This window comes from Heptranchias perlo, chromosome 4 (assembly GCF_035084215.1).
Source record: "Heptranchias perlo isolate sHepPer1 chromosome 4, sHepPer1.hap1, whole genome shotgun sequence".
Lineage (NCBI taxonomy): Eukaryota > Metazoa > Chordata > Chondrichthyes > Hexanchiformes > Hexanchidae > Heptranchias > Heptranchias perlo.
The window spans coordinates 39,957,832-39,983,947 of NC_090328.1; the positions used below are offsets into that span (position 1 = coordinate 39,957,832).

The window sequence follows — 26,116 nt, forward strand, 5'->3', positions numbered from 1 at the left end:
AGACGTTGGAGCGCTTTGAGTGGCGTCCCCACTTCCATGTCCCCTTTCGCCATCATCCTTCTCCTGGGCCAGGCTCACATCACTCCTACCACCCTGCTGGGCAACAGTTAGAAGGACATGTCACGGGTAAGGTGGTTATATTACTGGACTAGTAATCCAGAGGCTTGGACCAATAATCCCGAGTCATGAGTTCAAATCCCGCCACGGCAGCTGGGGAAATTTAAATTCAATTAAATAAATAAAATCTGGACTTAAAATACTAGTATCAGTAAGGTGGCCATGAAATTACTGGATTGTGGTAAAAACCCATCTGGTTCACTAATGTCCTTGAGGGAAGGAAACCTACCGTCCTTACCCGGTCTGGCCTATATGTGACTCCAGACCCACAGCCATGTGGTTGATTCTTAATTGCCCTCTGAAATGGCCTAGCAAGCCACTCAGTTGTAAAATCTCACTTAAAAAAAAGTCGTAATAAGAATAAAACCGGACGGACTATCTGGCATTGGACCACTAGGCACTGGACACGACAAAGGCAAACCAAGCCCAGTCGACCCTGCAAAGTCCTCCTCACTAACATCTGGGGACATGTGCCAAAATTGGGAGAGCTGTCCCACAGACGAGTCAAGCAACAGCCTGACATAGTCATACTCACAGAATCATACCTTTCAGCCAACGTCCCAGACTCTTCCATCACCATCCCTAGGTATGTCCTGTCCCACTGGCAGGACAGACCCACCAGAGGTGGCGGTACAGTGATATACAGTCAGGAGGGAGTGGCCCTGGGAGTCCTCAACATTGACTCTGGATCCCATGAAATCTCATGGCATCAGGTCAAACATGGGCAAGGAAACCTCCTGCTGATTACCACCTACCGCCCTCCCTCAGCTGATGAATCAGTCCTCCTCCATGTTGAACACCACTTGGAGGAAGCACTGAGGGGAGCAAGGGCACAGAATATACTCTGGGTGGGGGACTTCAATGTCCATCCCCAAGACTGGCTCGGTAGCACCACAACTGACCAAGCTGGCTAAGTCCTGAAGAACATAGCTGCCAGACTGGGCCTGCGGCAGGTGGTGAGCGAACCAACAGGAGGGAAAAACCTACTTGTCCTCACCAATCTACCTGTTGCAAATGCATCTGTCCATGACAGTACTTTTTTTTATATTCGTTCATGGGATGTGGGCGTCGCTGGTGAGGCCGGCATTTATTGCCCATCCCTAATTGCCCTTGAGAAGGTGGTGGTGGGCCGCCTTCTTCAACCGCTGCAGTCCATTTGGTGAAGGTTCTCCCAGTGCTGTTAGGAAGGGAGTTCCAGGATTTTGACCCAGTGACGATGAAGGAACGGCGATATATTTCCAAGTTGGGATGGTGTGTGACTTGGAGGGGAACGTGCAGGTGGTGTTGTTCCCATGTGCCTGCTGCCCTTGTCCTTCTAGGTGGTAGAGGTCGCGGGTTTGGGAGGTGCTGTCGAAGAAGCCTTGGCGAGTTGCTGCAGTGCATCCTGTGGATGGTACACACTGCAGCCACAGTGCGTCGGTGGTGAAGGGAGTGAATGTTTAGGGTGGTGGATGGGGTGCCAATCAAGCGGGCTGCTTTGTCCTGGATGGTGTCGAGCTTCTTGACTGTTGTTGGAGCTGCACTCATCCAGGCAAGTGGAGAGTATTCCATCACACTCCTGACTTGTGCCTTGTAGATGGTGGAAAGGCTTTGGGGAGTCAGGAGGTGAGTCATTCGCCGCAGAACACCCAGCCTCTGACCTGCTCTCGTAGCCACAGTATTTATATGGCTGGTCCAGTTAAGTTTCTGGTCAATGGTGACCCCCAGGATGTTGAAGGTGGGGGATTCGGCGATGGTAATGCCGTTTAATGTCAAGGTGAGGTGGTTAGACACTCTCTTGTTGAAGATGGTCATTGCCTGGCACTTGTTTGGTGCGAATGTTACTTGCCACTTATGAGCCCAAGCCTGGATGATGTCCAGGTCTTGCTGCATGCGGGCTTGGACTGCTTCATTATCTGATGGGTTGTGAATGGAACTGAACACTGTGCAATCATCAGCGAACATCCCCATTTCTGACCTTATGATGGAGGGAAGGTCATTGATGAAGCAGCTGAAGATGGTTGGGCCTAGGATACTGCCCTGAGGAACTCCTGCAGCAATGCCCTGGGGCTGAGATGATTGGCCTCCAACAACCACTACCATCTTCCTTTGTGCTCGGTATGACTCCAGCCACTGGGGAGTTTTCCCCCTGATTCCCATTGGCTTCAATTTTACTCGGGCTCCTTGGTGCCACACTCAGTCAAATGCTGCCTTGATGTCAGTACCTCGCAAATGAGCTGCTGTCCCTCTATCATTCTCCTTTGAAAGGACGGCCCGCGGGGTTCAGATCTGCATCCAGCTGAGCAGAGCTTGCAGAGGAGTGCGCCCACCGACGCAGACACTCCACAGCTGCCGCTGCCACCGGTATCTGTTCATGTTCACTTGAGTGTGGTGACTCACCAGGTGCCAACCCAACTAACTGACTCACTAGGACCCACCAAGGTGTGTGTATCTGCGTTGATGGATGGCTCACTAAGATGTGACGGTGCACCTTCAGAGGCCGGGAGCTCCTCTGAGGAATCACCCTTTCCTGTCACTTCGGTCGCTGAAGGGCCTGGAATAGAACAGAAGACAATATTAAGCATCATCACAGATGTGTCATGTTGCGATGAGCGTACTGAGGTGTTCAACATGCCAAGTATTGTTAACATCAATTCATGTTGCATGTGATGAATGTTAAAGTTGTGTCATCAGACGTTTGTGAGGTGCCAGTCTGCGCGTCCCCGACGGACAGGCACTCAGGCCTCCTCCTCCACCTCTGTGAGGATGACTATTTGTTGTGGCCCCCCCTCCAGTACAGATGTGTAAGTGAGTAATGGTGAAGTGGTCAGCCGATGAAAGCATTGCTTTGGGTGAGGCTGACCATGAAAGAGATGCATCAGAGGGTGACTTTCAGAGACATCACATTGGATCAGGATTGGGGTGAGTGGTAGTGGTGGGGTCACAAATGGGGAGGTGAGGAAGCGCTCAGGAAGTGAAGGTAAGTTGACGATGAGCCTTAAGTGGGGGTGAGGAGTGATGTGATGGAGTAGTCGGCATTGCAGAATGATGTGAAGCGGGATGGGGTGATGTGCAACACGGAATGCAGGAGTATCAGTAAGTGTACTCACTTTTGTTGACCTAGTTAGGTCATTGAAATGCTTCCTGCACTGGACCCAAGTGCGGCAGATGTTGCACCTGCTGGTGACCTCCTCTGCTACCTCAAGCCAGGCCTTCTTGGTGGCAGAGCGCTTCCTCCTGTGAGCCGGGTAAAATAGTTCTCTCCTCCTCCTCACCCCGGCCAGCAGCATCTCAAGTGAGGTGTCACTGAATCTTGGAGCTGGCATGCCCCTCTGCTGTTCCATTCTGGGTGCTTGCTCCTTGCTCCAGCAAAACCCATTGGTGCAATGGCTCTTTAAATCCTGACACTCCAGCTGACAGCAAGTAATGCGGGAGCGCAGTTCGCCCACCGCGCAGTTTTCGGACAGCAAACCCGGAAACAACGTTAAGGGACATCAATTAAGTCGCAATCGCACGGGAAACGGTAAGATTTTCGGGTTACCCGCATGCTCATTGACCCCCCCCACCCCGCCATGCCATCCCGCCGGCATTTTAAAATCATGCCCACTGTGTCCAGTTGTGGTCCCCTTCCAGGGGAGGTAATACATCGACCCTGAAATAGGTTCAGAAGGCGGCCAATAGATTAATACATAGTTTAAAAGCCCTCAGTTAACATGATAGCAAATAGACCCAGCTCTCTAAGCCTTAGAAAAGCATAGACTTGGAATAATAGAAAGGTTACAACATGGAAGGAGGCCATTCAGCCCATCGAGTCCGTGCTGGCTCTATGCAAGACCAATCCAGCTACCCACTCCCCCGCCCTATCCCCGTGGCCCTGCAATCTTTTTCCTTTCAAGTTCCCTTTTGAAAGCCATGATTGAATCTGCCTCCACCGTCCCCTCAGGCAGCGCATTCCTGATCATAATCACTCGCTGCAAAAAGAAGGTTTTCCTCATGTCACCTTTGGTTCTTTTGCCAATCACCTTACATCTTTGTCCTCTGGTTCTTGACCCTTCTGCCAACGGGAACAGTCTCTCTCCATCTATTCTGTCTACACCCTTTATGATTTTAAATACCTCTATCAAATCTACTCTCAATCTTCTCTGTTCCAAGGAGAACAACCGCAGCTTCTCCAGTATATCCACGTAACTAAAGTCCCTCATCCCTATAATCATCCTAGTAAATCTTTTCTGCACCCTCTCTAAGGCCTTCACATCTTTCCTAAAGTGCGGTGCTCAGAGCTGGACACAATACTCCAGTTGTGGTCGAACCAGTGTTTTATAAAAGGTTCATCGTGACTTCCTTCCTTTTGTACTCTATGCCATTATTTATAAAGCCCAGGATTGCGTAATTTTTTTAACCGCTTTCTCAACCTGCCCTGCCACCTTCAACGATTTGTGCATATATACCTCCAGATCTCTCTGATCCTGTACCCCTTTTAGAATTGTGCCCTCTAGTTTATATTGCCTCTCCTCGTTCTTCCTACAGAAATGTATCACTTCACATTTTTCTGCATTAAATATCATCTGCCATGTGTCTGCCCATTTCACCAGCCTGTCTATAACCTCTTGAAGTCTATCACTATCCTCTTCACTGTTCACTACACTGCCAAGTTTTGTATCATCTGCAAATTTGGAAATTGTGGCCTGTACACCCAAGTCCAAGTCATCAATATATATGAAGAAAAGGCATGGTCCTAGTACCAATCCCTGGGGAACACCACTGTACACCTCCCTCCAGTCTGAAAAAACAACCACTCACCACTACTCTCTGCTTCCTGTTACTCAGCCAATTTTGTACCCATGCAGCTAATGCCCTCTTTATTCCATGGGCTTAAATCTTGATGACAAGCCTATTATGCAGCACTTTTTCAAACGCCTTTTGAAAGTCCATGTACACCACATCAACAGCATTGCCCTCATCTACCCTCTCTGTTGCCTCATCAAAGAACTCTATCAAGTTAGTTAAACACGATTTGCCTTTAACAAATTCATGCTGGCTTTCCCTAATCAATCCACACTTGTCCAAGTGATTGCTAATTCTGTCCCAAATGATCATTTCTAAAAGTTTCCCCACCACCAAGGTTAAACTAACTGGTCTGTAGTTGCTGGGTTTATCCTTACACCCTTTTTTGAACAAGGGTGTAACATTTGCAATTTTCCAGTCCTCTGGCACCAACCCATATCTAAGGATGTTTGGAAGATTAAGGCCAGTACCTCCGCAATTTCCACCTTTACTTCCCTCAGCAACCTAGGATGCATACCATCCGGGCTGGGTGACTTATCTACTTTAAGTACAGCTAACCTTTCAAGTACCTCCTCTTTATCAATTTTTAGCCCATCTAGTATCTCAACTACATCTTCCTTGACTGAGACTTAGACAGCATCTTCTCCCCTAGTAAAGACAGATGCAAAGTACTCATTTAGTACCTTGGCTATGCCCTCTGCCTGCATGAGAAGATCTTTTTTGTCCCTCATCAGCCCTACCCCCTCCTCTTGCTACCTGTTTACATGCCTATAGAAGACTTTTGGATTCCCTTTTATGTTTGCCGCCAACCTATTCTCATACTCTCTCTTTGCCACTCTTATTTCCTTTTACGCTTCCGCTCTGAACTTTCATCTTACTCGCTATCTCTTTTGTCATCCAGGGAGCTCTGGCTTTAGTTGCTCTACCTTTCTCCCATGTGGGGATGTACCTAGACTGTACCTGAACCATCTCCTCCTTAAAGGTCACCCATTGTTCAATTACAGTTTTGCCTGCCAATCTTTGATTTCAATTTACCCAGGCCAGATCTGTTCTCATCCCACTGAAATTGGCCCTCCTCCAATTGAGTATTTTTACTTTAGAGTGGTCCATGTCCTTTTCCATAGCTATTCTAAACCTTATGATACTATGATCGCTGCTCCCTAAATGTTCCCCCACCGACACTTGTTCCACATGGCCCGTCTCATTCCCCAGAACCAAGTCCAGCAATGCCTCCTTCCTCGTTGGGCCAGAAACGTACTGGTCAATAAAGTTCTCCTGAACACACTTGAAAAATTCCTCCCCCTCTTTGCCCCTTATATTATTACTATCCCAGTCTATATTAGGGTAGTTGAAGTCCCCTGTTATCACAACTCTATGGCTTTTGTACCTCTCTGTAATTTCCTTGCAAATTTGCTCCTCTACATCCTTCCTACTAGTTGGTGGCCTATAGAATACACCCAGTAACGTAATGGCACCTCTACTATTTCTTAACTCTAACCAAATAGATTCTGTCCTTGACCCCTCTCTCCAGCACTGCAATATTCTCCTTAATCAATACAGCCACTCCCCCCCCCCCCCCATTTCTTCCCTTCCCCATCTTTCCTGAACACCTTGAATCCAGGAATATTTAATACTCAATCCTGCCCTTTTTTGAGCCAGGTCTCTGTTATTGCCACATCATATTCCCATCTGGCTAATTGCACCTGCAGCTCTCCAACCTTGTTTACTACGCTTTGTGCATTTACACACATACACTGTAAACCTATTTTAGACTTTCTTGTACTCTCTTTCAGTCTGGTCCCATCTACCATACTATTTCTTGTTCTAGTGCTATCTTTCTCTCCCAATTCTTTGTGCACTTTGCTTCTCCTTTCCAATGCTACATCCTGGTGCCAATCCCCCTGCCAAATTAGTTTAAACCCCCGCCCCACAGCACTAGCGAACCTCCCCGTGAGGACATTGGTCCCAGCTCCGTTGAGGTGCAACCTGTCCGGTCTGTACAGGTCCCATCTCCGCCAGAACTGGTTCCAATGCCTCAGGAATCCAAAGCCCTCCCTCCTGCAGCATCTCTCCAGCCAAGCATTCATCTGCACTATCCTCCTATTTCTATACTCGCTAGCACATAGCACCGGGAGTAATCCGGAGATTACGTCCTAACTCCTTAAAATCTGGCTGCAGGACCTCATCCATCTTTCTACCTACGTCGTTAGTACAGATATTGACCACGACCTCTGGCTGTTCACCCTCCCCCTCCAGAATGTTCTGCATTTCGCTTTGTGGAGATTTGATTGAGGAATCTAAAATAATGAAGGGATTACACTGTGTGTGTGTATAGATAGACTATTTGAATTAGATAGGTTAAATAGAATATAAGTCATACTCCTAGAACTATATTAGGTGTCAGGAAGTTTTTCTTTTCACAGGCCATCGACCTTTGGAACAAGCTTCTTTTTTTTTATTCGTTCACGGGATGTGGGCGTCGCTGGTGAGGCCAGCATTTATTGCCCATCCCTAATTGCCCTCGAGAAGGTGGTGGTGAGCCGCCTTCTTGAACCGCTGCAGTCCGTGACGTGACGGTTCTCCCACAGTGCTGTTAGGAAGGGAGTTCCAGGATTTTGACCCAGCGACAATGAAGGAACGGCGATATATTTCCAAGTCGGGATGGTGTGTGACTTGGAGGGGAACGTGCAGGTGGTGTTGTTCCCATGCGCCTGCTGCCCTTGTCCTTCTAGGTGGTAGAGGTCGCGGGTTTGGGAGGTGCTGTCGAAGAAGCCTTGGCGAGTTGCTGCAGTGCATCCTGTGGATGGTGCACACTGCAGCCACAGTGCGCCGGTGGTGAAGGGAGTGAATGTTTAGGGTGGTGGATGGGGTGCCAATCAAGCGGGCTGCTTTATCTTGGATGGTGTCGAGCTTCTTGAGTGTTGTTAGAGCTGTACTCATCCAGGCAAGTGGAGAGTATTCCATCACACTCCTGACTTGTGCCTTGTAGATGGTGGAAAGGCTTTGGGGAGTCAGGAGGTGAGTCACTCGCCGCAGAATACCCAGCCTCTGACCTGCTCTCGTAGCCACAGTATTTATATGGCTGGTCCAGTTAAGTTTCTGGTCAATGGTGACCCCCAGGATGTTGATGGTGGGGGATTCGGCGATGGTAATGCCATTGAATGTCAAGGGGAGTTGGTTAGACTCTCTCTTGTTGGAGATGGTCATTGCCTGGCACTTATCTGGCGCGAATGTTACTTGCCACTTATCAGCCCAAGCCTGGATGTTGTCCAGGTCTTGCTGCATGCGGGCTTGGACTGCTTCATTATCTGAGGGGTTGCGAATGGAGCTGAACACTGTGCAGTCATCAGCGAACATCCCCATTTCTGACCTTATGATGGAGGGAAGGTCATTGATGAAGCAGCTGAAGATGGTTGGGCCAAGGACACTGCCCAACCATCTTCAGCTGCGTACAAAAGGTAAGTTGGGTATTGCGTGGTGTACCTCATGGTTACTGTGGTCTCCTATGTATTTTTAGATAGGTTTTCATATTTTCAGTAGGTTGCAGGTTAAAAAAAGTGTGATAAAAATAAATGAGGCTGTCAAGGTTTACATAAGAAATAGGAGCAGGAATAGGCCATTAGGCCCCTTGAGCCTGCTCCACCATTCAATGAGATCATGGCTGATCTTTTACCTCAACTCCATTTTCCCCGCCCTAACCCCATATCCCTTGGTTCTCTTAGTGTCCAAATATCCATCGATCTCAGTCTTGAATATACTCAACGACTGAGCATCGACAGCCCTCTGGGGTACAGAATTCCAAAGATTCACAACCCTCTTAATGAAGAAATCTTTCCTCATCTCGGTCCTAAATGGCCACCCCTTTATCTTGAGTCTATGACCCCTAGATCTAGACTCTCCAGCCTGGGGAAACAGCCTCTCAGTATCTATCCTATCAAGCCCTCTAAGAATTTTATACGTTTCAGTGAGATCACCTCTCATTTCTCTAAACTCCAGAAAATATAGGTCCATTCTACTCAGTCTCTCCTCATAGGACAGCCCTGTTATCCCAGGGATCAATCTAGTGAACCTTTGTTGCACCACCTCTAAGGCATGTATATCCTTCCTTAGGTAAGGAGACCAAAACTGTATACAATACTCCAGGTGTGGTCTCACCAGAGCCTTATATAATTGCAGCAAGACCGCTATGCTCTTATACTCCAACCCCCTTACAATAAAGGCTAACTTTTTTTTTATTAGTTCATGGGATGGGGGCGTCGCTGGCAAGGCCAGCATTTATTGCCCATCCATAATTGCCCTCGAGAAGGTGGTGGTGAGCTGCCTTCTTGAACCGCTACAGTCCATGTGGTGAAGGTTCTCCCACAGTGCTGTGAGGAAGGGAGTTCCAGGATTTTGACCCAGCGACGATGAAGGAACAGCGATTTATTTCCAAGTCGGGATGGTGTGTGACTTGGAGGGGAACGTGCAGGTGATGTTGTTGTTCCCATATGCTTGCTGCCCTTGTCCTTCTAGGTGGTAGAGGTCACGGGTTTGGGAGTTGCTGCAGTGCATCCTGTGGATGGTACATACTGCAGCCACAGTGCGCCGGTGGTGAAGGGAGTGAGTGTTTAGGTTAACCTGTCTATAACCCTTTGCCTTCCTAATTGCTTACTGTCCTTGCATGTTAACTTTCCATGATTCATGTACAAGGACACCCTAATCCCTCTGACTACCAACATTTCTTAGTCTCTCACCTTTTAAAAAATATTCTGCTTTTCTATTCTTCCTATCAAAGTGGATAATTTCACATTTCCCCACATTATATTCCACCTGCCATCTTCTTGCCCACTCACTTAACCTGTCTATATCCCTTTGAATGAGAGTAAACTAGCAAGAAATATAAAAACAGATTGTAAAAGCTTCTAAAAAGTATGTAAAAAGGAAAAGATTAAGCAAAAGTAAACATGGGTCCTTTAGAGACAGATACAGGAGAAATTATAATGGGGTATTAGGAAATGGCAGAGATGTAGAACAAATATTTAGTATCTGTCTTCACAGTAGAAGATACAAAAAAAATATTGGAAATAGTGCGGTACCAAGGGGCGAACTTAAACTAATGAAGATTAGTAAAGAAAAAGTACTGGAGAAATTAATGGGACTAAAAGTCGACAAATTCCCTGGACCTGATGGCCTACATCCTAGGGTTTTAAAAGAGGTGGTTGCAGAGATAGCAAATGCATTGGTTTTGATCTTCCAGAATTCCCTAGATTCTAGAATGGTCCCTGTGGATTGGAAGGTTGCAAATGTATTCCCGCTGTTCAAAAAAGGAGAGAGAGAGAAAACAGGGAACTATAGGCCAGTTAGCCTGGCATCAGTAGTAGGGAAAATGATAGAATCTACTATCAAGGACTCTTTGCGTCCTCCTCACAGCTTACTTTCTCACCTAGCTTTGTATCGTCAGCAAACTTGGATACTTTACACTTGGCCCCCTCATCTAAGTCATTGATGTAGAGGCTCAAGCACTGCTCCTTGCGGCACCCCATTAATTACAACCTGCCAACCCGAAAATGGCCCATTTATTCCTACTTTCTGTTCATTAACCAATCCTCAATCCATGCTAATATATTACCCCCAATCCCATGAGCCCTAATCTTGTGTAACAACCTCTTGTGTGGCACCTTATCGAATGCCTTTTGAAAATCCAAATATACTACATCCACTAGCTCCCCACTATCTACCCTGCTAGTTACATCCTCAAAAAACTATAATAGATTTGTCAAACACGATTTTCCTTTCATAAAACCACGTTGACTCTGCCTAATCATATTATGATTTTCTAAGTGCCTTGTTACTATGTCTGTAATAATAGATTCTAGCATTTTCCCTACTACTGATGCCAGGCTAACTGGCCTATAGTTCCCTGTTTTCTTTCTCCCTCCTTCCTTGAATAGCGGGAATACATTTGCAACCTTCCAATCCACAGGGACCATTCTAGAATCTAGGGAATTCTGGAAGATCAAAACCAATGCATTTGCTATCTCTGCAGCCACCTCTTAAAACCCTAGGATGTAGGCCAACAGGTCCAGGGAATTTGTTGACTTTTAGTCCCATTAATTTCTCCAGTACTTTTTCTTTACTAATCTTCATTAGTTTAAGTTAGTCACTCTCATTATTTCTGATTTTTTTTTGTGTCTTCTACTGTGAAGACAGATACCAAAAATATTTGTGTTACATCTCTGCCATTTCCTTATTCCCCATTATAATTTCTCCCGTCTCTGCCACTAAAGGACCCATGTTTACTTTTGCTAATCTTTTCATTTTTAGCTACTTGTAGAAGCTTTTACAATCTGTTTTTATATTTCTTGCTAGTTTACTCTCATTCAATTTTCTCCCTCTTTATCAATTTCTTGGTTATCCTTTGCTTATTTCCAAAACCTTCCCAATCCTCAGGCTTACTACTCTTTTTGGCAACATTGTAAGCCTCCTCCTTTAATCTGATACTATCTTTAACTTCTCTAGTTAGCCACGATTGGATAATTTTTCCCGTGAAGATTTAATTCCTCAAGGGAATGTATATCCGTTGAGAATTATGAATTATTTCTTTAAATGTTCATCATTGCTTATCTACCGTCATATTTTTAAATTAATTTCCCAATCTACCTAGCCAACTCGCCTCTCATACCTACGCAATTGGCTTTATTTAAATTTAAAACCCTAGTTTTGAACTTAACTACATCACTCTCAATCTCAATATGAAATTCTATCATATTATGATCACTCTGCCCCAGAGGATTCTTAACTATAAGATTACTAATTAACCCTGTCTCATTACACAATACTAGATCTAAAATAACCTGTTCCCTAGTTGGTTCCTTGACATAATGTTCTAGAAAACTGTCTGGAACACATTCCATGAATTTGTCCTCCAAACTACTTTTGCCAATCTGGTTTGCCCAGTCTATATGATGATTAAAGTCCCCCACGATTGTTGCATTACCCTTGCATGCTCCTCCAATTTCCTGATTTATACTTTGTCCAACACTATAACTACTGTTAGGGGACCTACAAACTACTCCCACCAGTGTTTTCTGCCTCTTGATATTTCTTAGCTCCACGCATGCTGAATCTACAACCTGATTTTCTGAGCCAAGAGCCTTTCTCACTACTGCCTTTCTCTCATCCTTTATTATCAGGGCTAAGATTCAAGTACCCTGGAATATTTAGTTCCCAACCTTGGTCACCCTGCAACCACGTCTCAGAAATGGCTACTAGATCAAACCCATTTATCTCTATTTGTGCCATTAATTAATCTATTTTGTTACAAATGCATTCAGATATAACACCGTTAATTTGAACTTATTAATATTTTCCCCTGATGTGCCCTATTACCTTTGTTGAACTCTGTCCGTTCCTAGCACACACTGCTTGTTTTTACCCAAATCGCTACTCTGCTCTATGTCCTTGGCTTTTCTCTTTAGACTTATAAATTTACTCTTACCTGAACCCTCCACCCCTCTTATTAGTTTAAAGCCCTATCACCCTAGTTATTCGATTTGCCAGGACACTGGTCCAGCCCAGTTTAAGTGGAGCCTATCCCAACAGAACAGCTCCTTCTTTCCCCACAAATTGAAATCCCTGCTTCCCACACCACTCTTTCAGCCACACATTTAACCATCTAATCTGTTTGTCCCTATGCCAATTTGCACATGGTTCAGGTAGTAATCCAGAGATTACTACCTTTGATGTTATGCTTTTTAATTTGGACCTTAGCATCTCAAACTCCCTCAGCAGAACCTCATTCCTAGTTCTACTTATGTTGTTGGTTCCTATGTGGACCACAACAACTGGATCCTCCCCCTTCTGCTTCAAGTTCTTCTCCAGCCACAAGGAGATGTCCTTAACCCTGGCACAGGGCAGGCAACACAGCCTTCGGGACTCCCAGTTGCAACTGCAGAGAGCAGTATCTATCCCCCTGACTATACTATCCCCTAACACTACCACATTCCTTTTCACTCCCCCCACTTGAATGGCCTCCTGTACCATGGTCAATTTGCCCATCCTCTCTGCAGTCTTTGTTCCCATCCATACAGTTACCTGTTGGACAAGGGCAAAGACTGCATCTGGGGTCCCCTTACCTGCATGACTTGCAGTCACATCCTCCTGTCCCTGACCACTAGCCAAATCTAAACCACAATGTAACCTTAGGGATGTGACTATCTCCTGGCTCAAAGTGTCCATATAAATCTCCCCCTCCCTGAGGTATCAAAATGTCTGCACCTTAGACTCCAACTCAACAACTCTTGAGTTGCAGACATTTACTGCAGATGTGATTGCCTGGAATCATGCTGCTCTCCACAAACTCCCACATGCTGCAGCTACGGCACACCACCTACTCTGCCATCTCTATCTAACCTTGTTTTATTTACTTTAAGTTTTTAATGTAATTAATTCACTTGGTTTATTTTTAGTTATTTTTTAAAACTAATTAATTTATCTAGTTTAAGTTATTAATTTAATAAAGTATTAGCAAGTTATAGGTTTCTAGTTTAAACCTCTCTCCTAGCTTAGAGAGCAAAAAATGTATTACTCACCGACCTGCTGTCCTCTGATATCATTCTTTCAAACTTCTACCTGTGTTTTAGTTGGTCTTAGCTCTATGTGCTCTGCTCTAGGTTGCTGGTCCCACTCCTTCGGCTCTCGGCCTCCATTCTTTTTTATCCCCGATAACCACTAAAAACACTAACCAATGAACTAAATACTTACCCTTGGCGCTTCTCCTTGTCTTGTGACATCACTTTTGACTTTTTCATGATTTTTGATTCCTTGCGCAGCTCCTTTTATTTTATGGTCTGGTCTATAGTTCTTTGGTTTAAATCACTCAGCACCTCCTTCCCCATCTGCAGCTAATTCCCACACTCACCAGCTGAACGTCCTCACTCTTAGCGCTTTGCTCTGTTAGAGGTTCACTCTCTGTCCTTACCAACCTCTGGCGCATTTGACCCAACAAGCTCATTGATGTTAATTTATGGAAGTTGCGAAAATTTGGAAGTCCTAAACTGGGCTGTCAACATTGAGGAAGTGTCATAATTGAGATTTACAGTCACCAAAGAGTGTCACAGATTGTAACTCATTCCAACAAGCGGAGCAGCCTTAATTTTTCTAAAATAATATGAAGCAAAGTAGTATAGATTTTTTATGTCAAAATTAGTAAACATGGTTCCACAATAAGGGATCCCACTAACCTCTTTCTCACACACAACACGCACACACTCTCCCACTCACCCTGATTTATATAGCCTTAGTTGTCGCGGGATCGCAGAGCACATCGTTCCCCCTAGTTGCTACCGAGTCCAATCGATTCCTCGAGCCTGAATCGGATACAACCAAAGTTGCGCAAGAAACGAGCAGCAGAGAGAAAGAGAAAGAAAAAAGATCTTCTTTACTCCCACTCCCTGCGCGCGCGCGCGCGCCTGTCTGCCCGCGATCGTCTGTTGCGAGTGACAGGCGGAGAAGTGACCCAGGGGCAGCAGCTGAGTGGATCGCGCGCGCCAGCGACAGTTCAACGGCCGCACCGCGAGCTCGCGCTCGAGTTTCTCAGTCCCCCCCCCCCCCCCACCTCCCTTCCCCAGAGCCGGAGTCAGTTAGCGAGCCGAACGAGCGGCCTTGTGGTCTCCCCACCCCTCCCCGCCAGTGGCGGGCGGACTGACTGACTGACTGACGGACGGAAGGAAGACAGATGAAGTCATGAACTCTCCTCTGTGCTAGTGCTCTTTTCATTGAAATTGCGGCTCCACCTTCCCCAGTCGCGAAAAAAAAAAGTTTATTTTCTGTTCTTGTGGGTCTGTGCGCGCGCTGTGACCATGATGGCGACGGAAGTCGGGAATGAGTGCCTACCGGCGGCAGCTGTGACCGTGGCGACGGCTCCGCTTCCAGCTGCAGGCGGAGATGGAGAGACGGTTGCTTTCCAGTCTCCGCCGCAAAAAGTGTCGGAACTGGGCTCACTCCCGGCTCTCGATTCCGATTCATCATCTCCGGCCCCGGCCTTCGTCTCTCTCCTCTCCGACCCTGTTCCCGTGGCGGCCGCCGCTGCTGTTGCCCCTGTCGCCGGCGCCCCTGCTCTCCCCTTGCCCCCGGACGAAGTGGATTCTTTCGACGGCCATGAATTTGAAGAGGAAGAAGTGGAGATCCCGTTGATGGCACCTCCGACCAACCAGTGAGTAATGACCAAGAGACGCCCGGCGGCTCAGGGGGTTGTGTGGGCACCGGGGGAAAAGAGGAGGAGGAGGAGGGAGGGCTCCCGAGAACAAAGAACCAGTGCCGCGGCCCTGCGATTGCACCTGGATCCGAGTAGTTGTAAACACAAAACTAATTGAAAGAACACAGTGCAAAATGCTGTCTGTTGCCAGCAGCAGGAGTGTAATTAATAGCTCAGTCATACCCGAGAACTCATTTTCTTTTATTTACCCCATGCAGATTGAGGTTTAAATATCTGAGAAATTCAAAATTGCCTCCTTGCAGAGCAATATATATTTAACTTGTTTGGTGCCGAAGATGTTGAAATAATCTTGGATTCAGTTGCAAATGATTCTTTTTCCGAACCCTGTAACTTGTGTTGGAAGTTGGTAGCGGATATCAGAAGTGTGCAATGTAACTGTTAAGAGGAAACCGGGACCACCTGAAAGTATTTTTGCCTTTTTTGGTCTTGTTTCGTGTGCATCCCGTACATTTTATTGATTATTGTTCACTGATAGTCCTTGAATTAAGACTTTAAATATATATCGTGTGAGTTGCTTCAATTTGGAAGCACATTCGCATAATTTGTGGCAGAGCGGGGTTCGTACATGAAACATGTAGCGGACAGTTGCTTACACACCGGGACTGTGTGTCTTATTGTAAAGTTTCCAAACGTACTGTCTTTATTTAAACACCTAGGAATAGATTTGCTTAGGAAAAGGCAGCCCTGCATCACTGTCAGAGCGGACTGTTGGGAGTCAGTGAGGGTTCTATGGCATCATCATCATGCAGATGATACAAGGAAATGTGTGGTTGGTGATTCGTGGTTACCAATTCCCCAGGTGCACACGGCCTGTGTAATGAACCCTATATTTGTAAAACTGCTTACTCATATTCAGCACCATAATTATAAATATGAACTCATATTTTGGTTCCTGTACAAATCTCCAATCCATAAGTTTCTGTCCAGGAGTCTCTTCCACCCATCTTGCCTGTGTCAGTGCAAAATCTACATTGATCTGTTTTTAATTTAATTTCCCTGCTCTTTCCCCATTTCTCCTTTTTTAGTATTGTGGCTCTTAAATGCAGTGATTGACATCTTTGGTCATTTATAGTAATACACAATAATAACTCGAGTGCAAAAAAATTCTAACCTTCCCTTCATGGTTTTATTACTAGGTCTAATTTTGTGCCCCCTTGTTATGGTTTCACTATCCAGTGGGCTTTCACTATTTACTCTTTCATGTCCCTTCAGAATTTTGAATATTTCTGTTAGATTCCCTTTAACCTCTCAGCCCTAGTAAATACAGTTTGAGTTTTTTTAATTTTCTCATCATTACTATATCCTCTCAGCTTTTTAAAAAAAAATTGTTCTTGGGATGTGGGCAGTGCTGGCAATGCCTCCTTTATTATCCATTACTAGTTGAGGTGAGAACATGGTGTTGGGCTTGCTTAAACTGCCACAGTCTTAGTGCGAATAGTACTCCTACAATGGTACTAAGTAGGGCACTCCGAGATATTCAGCCAGTGGCTGATGGAACAACAATCTATGTCTACGGCAGGATGTAACAAATGGTGCTCCCTAGAGATCTGTGCTGGGTCCTCAGCTTTTCACCATGTATATAAATGACTTGGATGAAGGAATAGAGAATTGTATATCCAAGCTTGCAGATGACACTAAGTCAGGAGGTACATTAAGTTGTGTAGATGGAAGCAGGAAGTTACAAAGGGACATAGACAGATTAAGTGAGTGGGCAAACTGGTAGATGGAGTTCATTGTGGGGAAGTGTGAGGTCATCCGCTTTGGATCCAAGATAAATCAAAATATTTTCTTAATGGTGAGAGACTATGAACTATGGAGAAGCATAGGGATTTGGTGCCCAGGTACACAAATCACTAAAAGCTAGTGCACAGCTAGAAAAAGTAATCAAAAAGGCTAATGGAATGTTGGCCTTTACTTCAAGGGAGTTGGAATACAAAAAGGGGAGGAAGTGATACTTTAGTTATACAGAGCCTTGGTCAGACCCCATCTGGAGTAATGTGTTCAGTTTCAGGCATTGAACCTCAAGAAAGATATATTGGCCTTAGATGTGGTACAGTGCAGAATCACCAGAATGATACCAGGCTTAAAGGGTTAAGTTATGAGGACAGGTTGCATAAAATTTGCTTGTGTTCCTGTGAGTTTAGAAGATTGAGGAGTGATCTAGTTGATAAAGGAATTCAATAGAGTAGATACAGAAAAACTATTTCCTCCAGTGGGTAATCCAGACAGAACAAGGAAGCACAATCTTAACAGAGCTAGGTCATTCAGGAGTGAAATTAGAAAGCAGTTTTTCCACACGGTAGTAGAAATCCAAACTCTTTTCCCCAAAAGGCTGTGGATGCTGGGTCAACTGAAATTTTCAAGACTGAGACCGATAGATTTTTGTTAAGTAAAAGTATCAAGGGATATGGATCAAAGGATGGTAAATAGTCAAGGTAATCAGGGTCATCAGCCATGATTTGATTGAATGTCAGAACAGGCTCGAGGGTCTCAATGGCCTCCTCCTGTTTCTGTGTTCTTGTATTCCTATACAACTGTGAACAAGGCTGAAATGCTTTTATTAACAGCACTGAAAAACTCCCTACCCACTGTTTTTACCCCAAGGATCCTCACCCCCACACTGACACAACTTGCATTTATGTAGCACCTTTTAATGTAGAAAGGTGCTTCACATAGGTGTAATCAGACAAAAATGGACATCGAGCCAGAGAAGATGATTTTAGGAGGGGTGACCAAAAGCTTAGTCAAAGAGGTAGCTTTTAAGGAGGGTCTTAAAGCAGAAGAGAGAGGTGGAGGGGCTTAAGGAGGAAATTCCATAGCATGGGTCCTAGATGGCTGAAGATATCACTGCCATTGCTGTTGTGTAGGGAGGGGGTTTGCACAAGAGGCCTAACTTAGAGGAACAGCAAGTTCTGGGGGGGGGGGGGATTATTGGCTGGACCATTGGTTACATAAATGGGTATGGGCAAGGCCATAAAGGGACACAGAGAAATTCTATTTCACAATCATCCCGCGCTCCAAGACTAACCTATTGCTGCTGGCAGAACCCTCTTGCCCTTTTCTGCTACTAATGCACAATTTCCAGCGTTCACAGAACACCTCCCATCCCTCCAAGACCTAAGAACAGCCCCCTCCCTGATACTATCACACCGAATGTTCATCTACTTTCCTTATACCCTACCACCTGTCCTTCTCCCATATCCCTGGATCACCTTCTCAACACTAAAAACCACACCTACCAGTACTTCAGACACCATTCATCTACCTTCAACCTACAACAACTTGCATTTATATAGCATCTGTTACATGGTAAAGTGTCCCAAGGTGCTTCACAGGAGCGTAATCAGATAAAAATTGACACCGAGCCAAAGAAGGAGATATTGGGATGGGTGACTAAAATCTTGGTCAAAGAGGTAGGTTTTAAGGGGTATCCTAAAGGAGGAGAGAGAGAGAGGTGGATAGTTTGCGGCCTAGACGGCTGAAGGCATGGTCAATGCGAGGGCGATGGAAGTGGGAGAGATGGTAACAGGTCAGAGTTGGAGGAATGCAGAGTTTTCGGAGTGCTGGAGGAGGTTACAGAGATAGAAAGGGGCACGGCCGTGAAGGAATTTGAACACCATTAGAATTTTAAAATCGAGGCATTGGTGAACCTGGAGCCAATGAAGGTTAGCAAGCATAAGAACATAAAAAATAGGAGCAGGGGAGGATAGAGATGGGGCATTAGTTTGCAAGGACAGGGATCAAGGATGGTTTTTTTGAGGAGGAGTGGCGATGACGGAAGATTTGAAAAGGAGGGGGACAGTACTTGAGAGGGAACAGTTTACAATATCAGCTAGCATGGGGGCAAGGATGGAAGTTGGATGGTCATCAGTTTGGTGGATAGTGGGAATAGGGTCAACATCTGCCCTACCAATCTCATGTGGATCCTTGACTTTTTATTTGGGGGAAAAAAGGCAAGACTTAAAATAGTTGAACTAAGCAGTTAATTTTTTCTTGTTTTTTTTTGTAAAGTCCATGGTACAACATTGGAAAGATGTTAGATTGGTAGGTAGGTTGGATGAACTACACATAACAGTTGTGCAGAACATTAGGAGTAGGCCATACAGCCCCTCGAGCCTGCTCTGCTATTCAATAAGATCATGGCTGATCTTCGACCTCAACTCCACTTTCCTGCCCAATCTCCATATCCCTTGATTCCCTTAGAATCCAAAACTATCGTTCTCAGTCTTGACATACTCAACGACTGAGCATCCACATCCCTGTGGGGTAGAGAATTCCAAATATTCCCAATCCTCTGAGTGAAAAAATTCCTCCTCATCTCAGTCCTATCCTTATCCTGAGACTATGTCCTCCAGTTCTAGACTCTCCAGTCAGGAGATACATCCTCTCAGCATCTACCCTGTCAAAGCCTTCTTAGAATCTTATGTTTCAATGCGATCACCTCTCATTCTTTTAAACTCCAGAGAATATAGGCCCATTCTACTCCTTTCAGCTGTTCTCTGCAGAATATCCAGTTATCGCTCCTTTGAGACAGGCTGGGCACTTGAAATCAAAACTTTAACGTATTAAAAACAATGCAATGGGCAACTTTAATTGTTATCATGAAGTGTCTTTTGATTTTATTTTGTTTAAAATTATATTTTGACATTAGAAATACTGAGGATTTCTTATTTTCAACAAGCATCTGTGATTCGATTGGCTCATTTTAATTCCCTTTTCTTTTTATTGTTATAGCCTGACTGGTTATTCAAGGTTAGTTGTTTTAATAAATGGTACAATTTTAAAGGGGGTTGCAGGAACAGAGAGACCTGGAGGTACGTACAAAAAATTTTGAAGGCGGCAGAACAAGTTGAGAAGGCTGTTAAAAAGGCATATGGGACCCATGGGTTTATAAATAGAGGCATGGAGTACAAAAGCAACTAAGTTATGCTAAACCTTTGTAAAATACTAGTTAGGCCTCAGTTGGAGTATTGTGTTCACTCGTGGGCACCACACTTTAGGAAGGATGTCAAGGCCTTAGAGAGGGTGCAGAGGAGATTTACCAGAATGGTACCAGGGATGTAGGACTTCAGTTATATGGAGTGACTAGAGAAGCTGGGATGGTCCTCATTAGAGTAGAGAAGGTTATGGGGAGATTTGATAGAGGTATTCAAAATAAGGAGGAACTGTTACCAGTGGCAGAAGGGTTGATAACCAGAGGACACAGATTTAAGGTAATTGGCAAAATAAACCAGAGGCAACATGCAGAAATTTTTTTTAACGCAGCGAGTTGTTGTGATCTGGAATGCACTGCTTGCAAGGGTGGTGGAAGCAGATTCAATAGTAACTTTCATAAGGAAATTGGATAAATACTTTGAAGGGGAAAAATTTGCAGGGCTATGAGGTAAGAGCAGGGGAATGGGACTAATTGGATAGCTCTTTCAAAGAGCCAGCATATGCGCGATGGGCCGAATTGCCTCCTTCTGTGCTGTATCATTCTAAAATTCTATGATAAGTCCTTAGTAGTTTCACTTGACCATTTTCTAGCTGTTTTCCTCGCTTTTGATTCATATGTTCTTCACCTTCAGTTCTGATTGGCTCAAAGTAAAACAGCAGCAAATCATTTTTTATCTTTGCATACCTTCATTAATATGTTTAATTGGAGGTGTGAGTACTTCTCAAAACTCAGGCATTGGACTGGATATGAATCTGTTAGACTGCACAATATCTTTTTGGCTGAGCATGTGCAATTTCCCTGAATGTACCAGTGGCACTTCATCAGCCCAAATGGAAAAAATGCTTCTGTTTAGCCTATAACAATTTTTTTTTTCCAATTTATTTGAAGAAAAGCTAGAGGATGAATTTTGGATAAAATAAATTTTATTTTTTTAACATGTTTTGTGCATGTCTGCGGAGGTGGGCGTTGGCTGTCAAATTGTCTTTTTGTGGAAAGAGAACAAGGTTGAAGTTCCACTTCCTCCCACATTAGTGATTGGGCTTAGATAGTACTAGGAAAAGTTAGTACTAGGAAAATAAAAACAGAAAATGCTGGAAACACTCAGCAGGTCAGGCAGCATCTGTGGAGAGAGAAACAGAGTTAACGTTTCAGGTCAATCTGAAACATTAACTCTCTCCACCTACGACCCAGAGAGTGGTTAGAATGTGGAACTCGCTACCACAAGGAGTAGTTGAGGCGACTAGAATAAATGCATTGTAGACTCATGACTAAGGTCACAGCATGTGGAGCGCTGCTGTTCACCATTTGTATCAACGATTTGGACTCAGGAATCGGAAGTACAATTTCAAATTTGTGGACAACACCAAATTGGGGATATAATTAATATCGAGATGGACTGTGACAAAATACAGGAAGACATCATTAAACTTGCAAAATAGGTGTATAGTTGGTAAATTAATTTCAATATAGATAAGTGTGAGGTATTACATTTTGGTAGGAAAGAGATGAGGGCCACATGCTGCTTGGAAAATAAGAGTCTAAATGAGGTAGAGGAGCAGAAGGACCTGGGGGTACAGATACACAAATCACTAAAAGTAGCGACGTGGGTTAATAAGGCTTTTTTTTAAAAAAAAATCCAAACCAAGCACTGGGGTTCATTTCTAGAGGGATAGAATTGAAAAGCAGGGATGTTATGGGAGACAGAGGAGGGGGAAACAAGGATAGAAACAAAAGAAAGAAAGGGAAGAAGCAATAGTGGAAGGCAGAGAAAACAAGGGTGAAAAACAAATAGGGCCATAGTGCAAAATAAAACTAAGATGACTAGCAATCTTAAAAAGACAAATCTAAAGGCATTGTGTCTTAATGCGCGGAGCATTCGCAATAAGGTAGATGAATTAACAGCGCAGATAGATATGAACAGTTATGATATAGTTGCAATTACGGAGACATGGCTGCAGGGTGACCAAGGATGGGAACTGAACATCCAGGAGTATTCAATATTTAGGAAGGACAGGCAAAAAGGGAAAGGAAGTGGGGTAGCATTGTTAGTAAAGGAGGAAATCAATGCAATAGTGAGGAAGGATATTGGCTCGGAAAATCACGATGTGGAATCTGTATGGGTGGAGCTAAGAATCACCAAGGGGCAGAAAACGTTAGTTGGGGTTGTCTATAGGCTCCCAAACAGTAGTGGAGATGTAGGGGAGGGCATTAAACAGGAAATTAGAGACGCATGCAAGAAGGGTACAACTATAATCATGGGTGATTTTAATCGACACATAGATTGGTGAAACCAAATTAGCAATAATACTCTGGGGGAGGAATTCCTGGAGTGTGTACAACGTAGACCAATACGTTGAGGAACCAACTAGAGAACAGGTGATCCTAGACTGGGTATTGTGCAATGAGAAAGGATTAATTAACAATCTTGTTGTATGGGGTCCCTAAGGGAAGAGCGACCATAACATGATAGAGTTCCTCATTAAGATGGAGAGTGAAGTAGTTGAATCCGAAACTAGGGTCCTGAATCTAAATGAAGGAAATTACAAAAGTATGAGGCGCGAGTTGGCTATGATAGATTGGGGAACTTTACTAAAAGGGATGACAGTGGATAGGCAATGGCTAATATTTAAAGAATGTGTGCAGGAATTACAACAATTATTCATTCCTGTCTGGCACAAGAATAAAACAGAAAAGGTGGCTCAACCATGGCTTACAAAAGAAATTAGGGATCGTATTCGATCCAAAGAGGAGACATATAAAATTGCCAGAAAAAGCGGCAAGCCTGAGGATTGGGAGCAGTTCAGAATTCAGCAAAGGAGGACAAACAGATTGATTGATTAAGAGGGGAAAAATAGAGTATGAGAGTAAACTAGCAGGGAACATTAAAAACTGACTGTAAAAGCTTCTATAAATATGTCAAGAGAAAAAGATTAGTGAAGACAAATGTAGGTCCCTTACAGTCAGAAATGGGGGAAATTATAATGGTGAACAAAGAAATGGCAGAACAATTAAACACATACTTTGGTTCTGTCTTCACAGAGGAGGACACAAATAACCTCCCAGAGATGTTAGGGAACCAAGGGTCTAGTGAGAGGGAGGAACTGAAGGAAACTAATATAAAAAAATGCTAGGGAAATTAATGGGGCTAAAGGCTGACAAATCCCCAGGGCCTGATAATCTACATCCCAGAGTACTAAAGGAGGTGGCCCTGAAAAAAGTGGATGCATTGGTGATCATCTTCCAAAACTTTGTAGACTCTGGAACAGTTCCTACAGATTGGAGGGTGGCAAATGTAACCCCACTATTGAAAAAAGGAGGGAGAGAAAAAACAAGGAATTACAGACCAGTTAGTCTAACATCTGTAGTGGGGAAAATGCAAGAGTCTATTATTGAAAGTGTGATAACAGAACACTTGGAGGGCATAAACGGGATTGGATAAAGTCAGCATGGGTTTATGAAAGGGAAATCATGCTTAACAAAACTACTGGAGTTTTTTGAGGCTGTAACTAGTAGAATAGATAGGGGAGAACCAGTGGATGTGGTGTATTTGGATTTTCAGAAGGCTTTTGATAAGATCCCACACAAGAGGTTAATGTGCAAAATTAAAGCACATGGGATTGGGGGGAATATACTGGCATGGATTGAGAATTGGTTGACAGACAGGAAACAGAGAGTAGGAATAAAAGGGTCTTTTTCCAGGTGGCAGGCAGTGGCTGGTGGGGTACCACAGCGACCAGTGCTTGGGCCCCAGCTATTCACAATTTATATATATGATTTAGATGAGGGAACTAAATGTAACATTTCCAAGTTTGAGTTTGACACAAAGCTGGGGTGGAATGTGAGCTGTGAGGAGGATGCAAAGAGGCTCCAATGTGATTTAGATAAGTTGGGTGAGTGGGCAAGAACGTAGCAGATGCAGTATAACATGGATAAATGTGAGGTTATTTAGTTTGGTTGTAAAAACAGAAAAGCAGATTATTATCTGAATGGTGATAGATTGGGAAAAGAGGAGGTTCAACGAGACCTGGGTGTCCTTGTACACCAGTCGCTGAAAGCGAGCATTTAGGTGCAGCAAGCAGTTAGGAAAGCGAATGGTATGTTGGCCTTCATTGCAAGAGGATTTGAGTACAGGGCCTTGGTGAGACCACATCTGGAGTATTGTGTGCAGTTTTGGTCTCCTTATCTGATGAAGGATGTCCTTGGCATGGAGGGAGTGCAACGAAGGTTTACCAGACTGATTCCTGGGATGGCAGGACTGATGTATGAGGAGCGATTGGATCAACTAGGCCCATATTCAATGGAGTTTAGAAGAATGAGAGGTGATCTCATCGAAACATATAAAATTCTAACAGGACTAGACAGACTGGATGCAGGGAGGATGTTCCCGATGGCTGGGGAGTCCAGAACCAGAGGTCGCAGTCTCAGGATATGGGGTATGCCATTTAGAACCGAGATGAGGAGAAATCTTTTCACTGAGGTTGGTGAACCTGTGGCATTCTCTACCACAAAGAAGTTGCAGTGGAGGCCAAGTCATTAGATGTATTCAAGAAGGAGATAGATATATTTCTTAATGCTAAAGGGATCAAGGGATATGGGGAAAAAGCAGGAACAGGGTACTGAGTTTAATCGATCAGCCATGATCATTTTGAATGGCGGAGCAGGCCCGAAGGGCCGAATGGCCTACTCTTGCTCCTATTTTCTATGTTTTTATGTAAACTTGTATAGAACTTTGGTTAGACCACACTGGAGTACTGTGAACAATTCTGGTCTTCATATTATTTAAAGGATGTAGAGGCACCAGAGAAGGTGCAAAAAAGATTTACTAGGATGACAAGAACTGAGAGGGTATACCTATTAGGAAAGATTGAGGGTTCTTTTCTCTGGAAAGGAGAAGACTGAGGGGTAACATGGACAGGCCTTTAAGATTATGAAAGGGTTTGGTAGGGTAAACGTAGAGATGTTTCCGCTTGCGGGGGAGACTAGAACTATGGGCCATAAATATAAGATAGTCACTGCTCAATCCAATAGGGAATTCAGGAGAAACTTCTTTACCCAGAGAGTGGTTAGAACGTGGAACTCGCTACCACAAGGAGTAGTTGAGGCAACGAGAATAGATTCATTTAAGGGGAAGCGAGATTAGCACATGAAGGAGAAAGGAATAGAAGGATATGCTGATAGGGTTAGATGAAGTAGGGAGGGAGGTGGCTTGTGAGGAGCATAAACACCGACATGGACCTGTTGGGCCGAATGGCCTGTTTCTGTGTTGTACCTTCTGTATAAGATGCTGCCTGACCTGAGTGTTTCCAGCATTTTCTGCTTTTATTTCAGATTTCAAGTATCTGCACTATTTTGCTTTTGCTTCAATACTAGGAAGATGTCTGAAAAAGACAGATAACCTAACATCTGTTGTGGGGAAAATGCTGGAGTCTATAATTAAGGATAGGGTGACTGAACACCTCACAAATTTTCAGTTAATCAGAGAGCCAGCATGGATTTGTGAAAGGTAGGTCATGCCTGACAAACCTGATTGAATTTTTTGAAGAGGTGACTAAAGTAGTGGACGGGGAATGTCAATGGATGTTATTTATATGGACTTCCAGAAGGCATTTGATAAAGTCCCACATAAGAGACTGTTAGCTAAGATAGAAGCCCATGGAATCAAGGGAAAAGTACGGACTTGGTTAGGAAGTTGGCTGAGCGAAAGACGACGGAGAGTAGGGATATTGGGTAGGTACTCACATTGGCAGGATGTGACTTGTGGAATCCTGCAGGGATCTGTCTTGGGGCCTCAATTATTCACTATTTATTAATGACTTAGATGAAGGCATAGAAAGTCTCATATCTAAGTTTGTTGATGACACAAAGATTGGTGGCATTGTAAGCAGTGTAAATGAAAACATAAAATTACAAAAGGATATTGATAGATTAGGTGAATGGGCAAAACTGTGTCAAATGGAATTCAATGTAGGCAAATGTGAGGTCATCCACTTTGGATCAAAAAAGGTTAGAACAGGATACTTTCTAAATGGTAAAAAGTTAAAAAC

The 26,116-nt window shown here is 44.2% G+C and overlaps 1 protein-coding gene across 2 annotated transcripts in view; it reads left to right on the forward strand.

Moving 5' to 3' along the window:
• Positions 1-14,240: 14,240 nt before the first annotated feature.
• Positions 14,241-26,116, forward strand: part of LOC137320874 (ras GTPase-activating protein 1-like) — a 175,399-nt gene continuing 163,523 nt past the window's right edge. Inside the window, exon 1 of one of the 2 annotated variants that reach the window (XM_067982807.1) lies at positions 14,241-15,073. In XM_067982807.1, coding sequence (XP_067838908.1) covers positions 14,721-15,073 — 353 coding nt within the window. In that variant the 5' untranslated portion in view covers positions 14,241-14,720. The remainder of the gene's footprint in view (positions 15,074-26,116) is intronic. The other variant, XM_067982806.1, reaches the window with a different exon arrangement.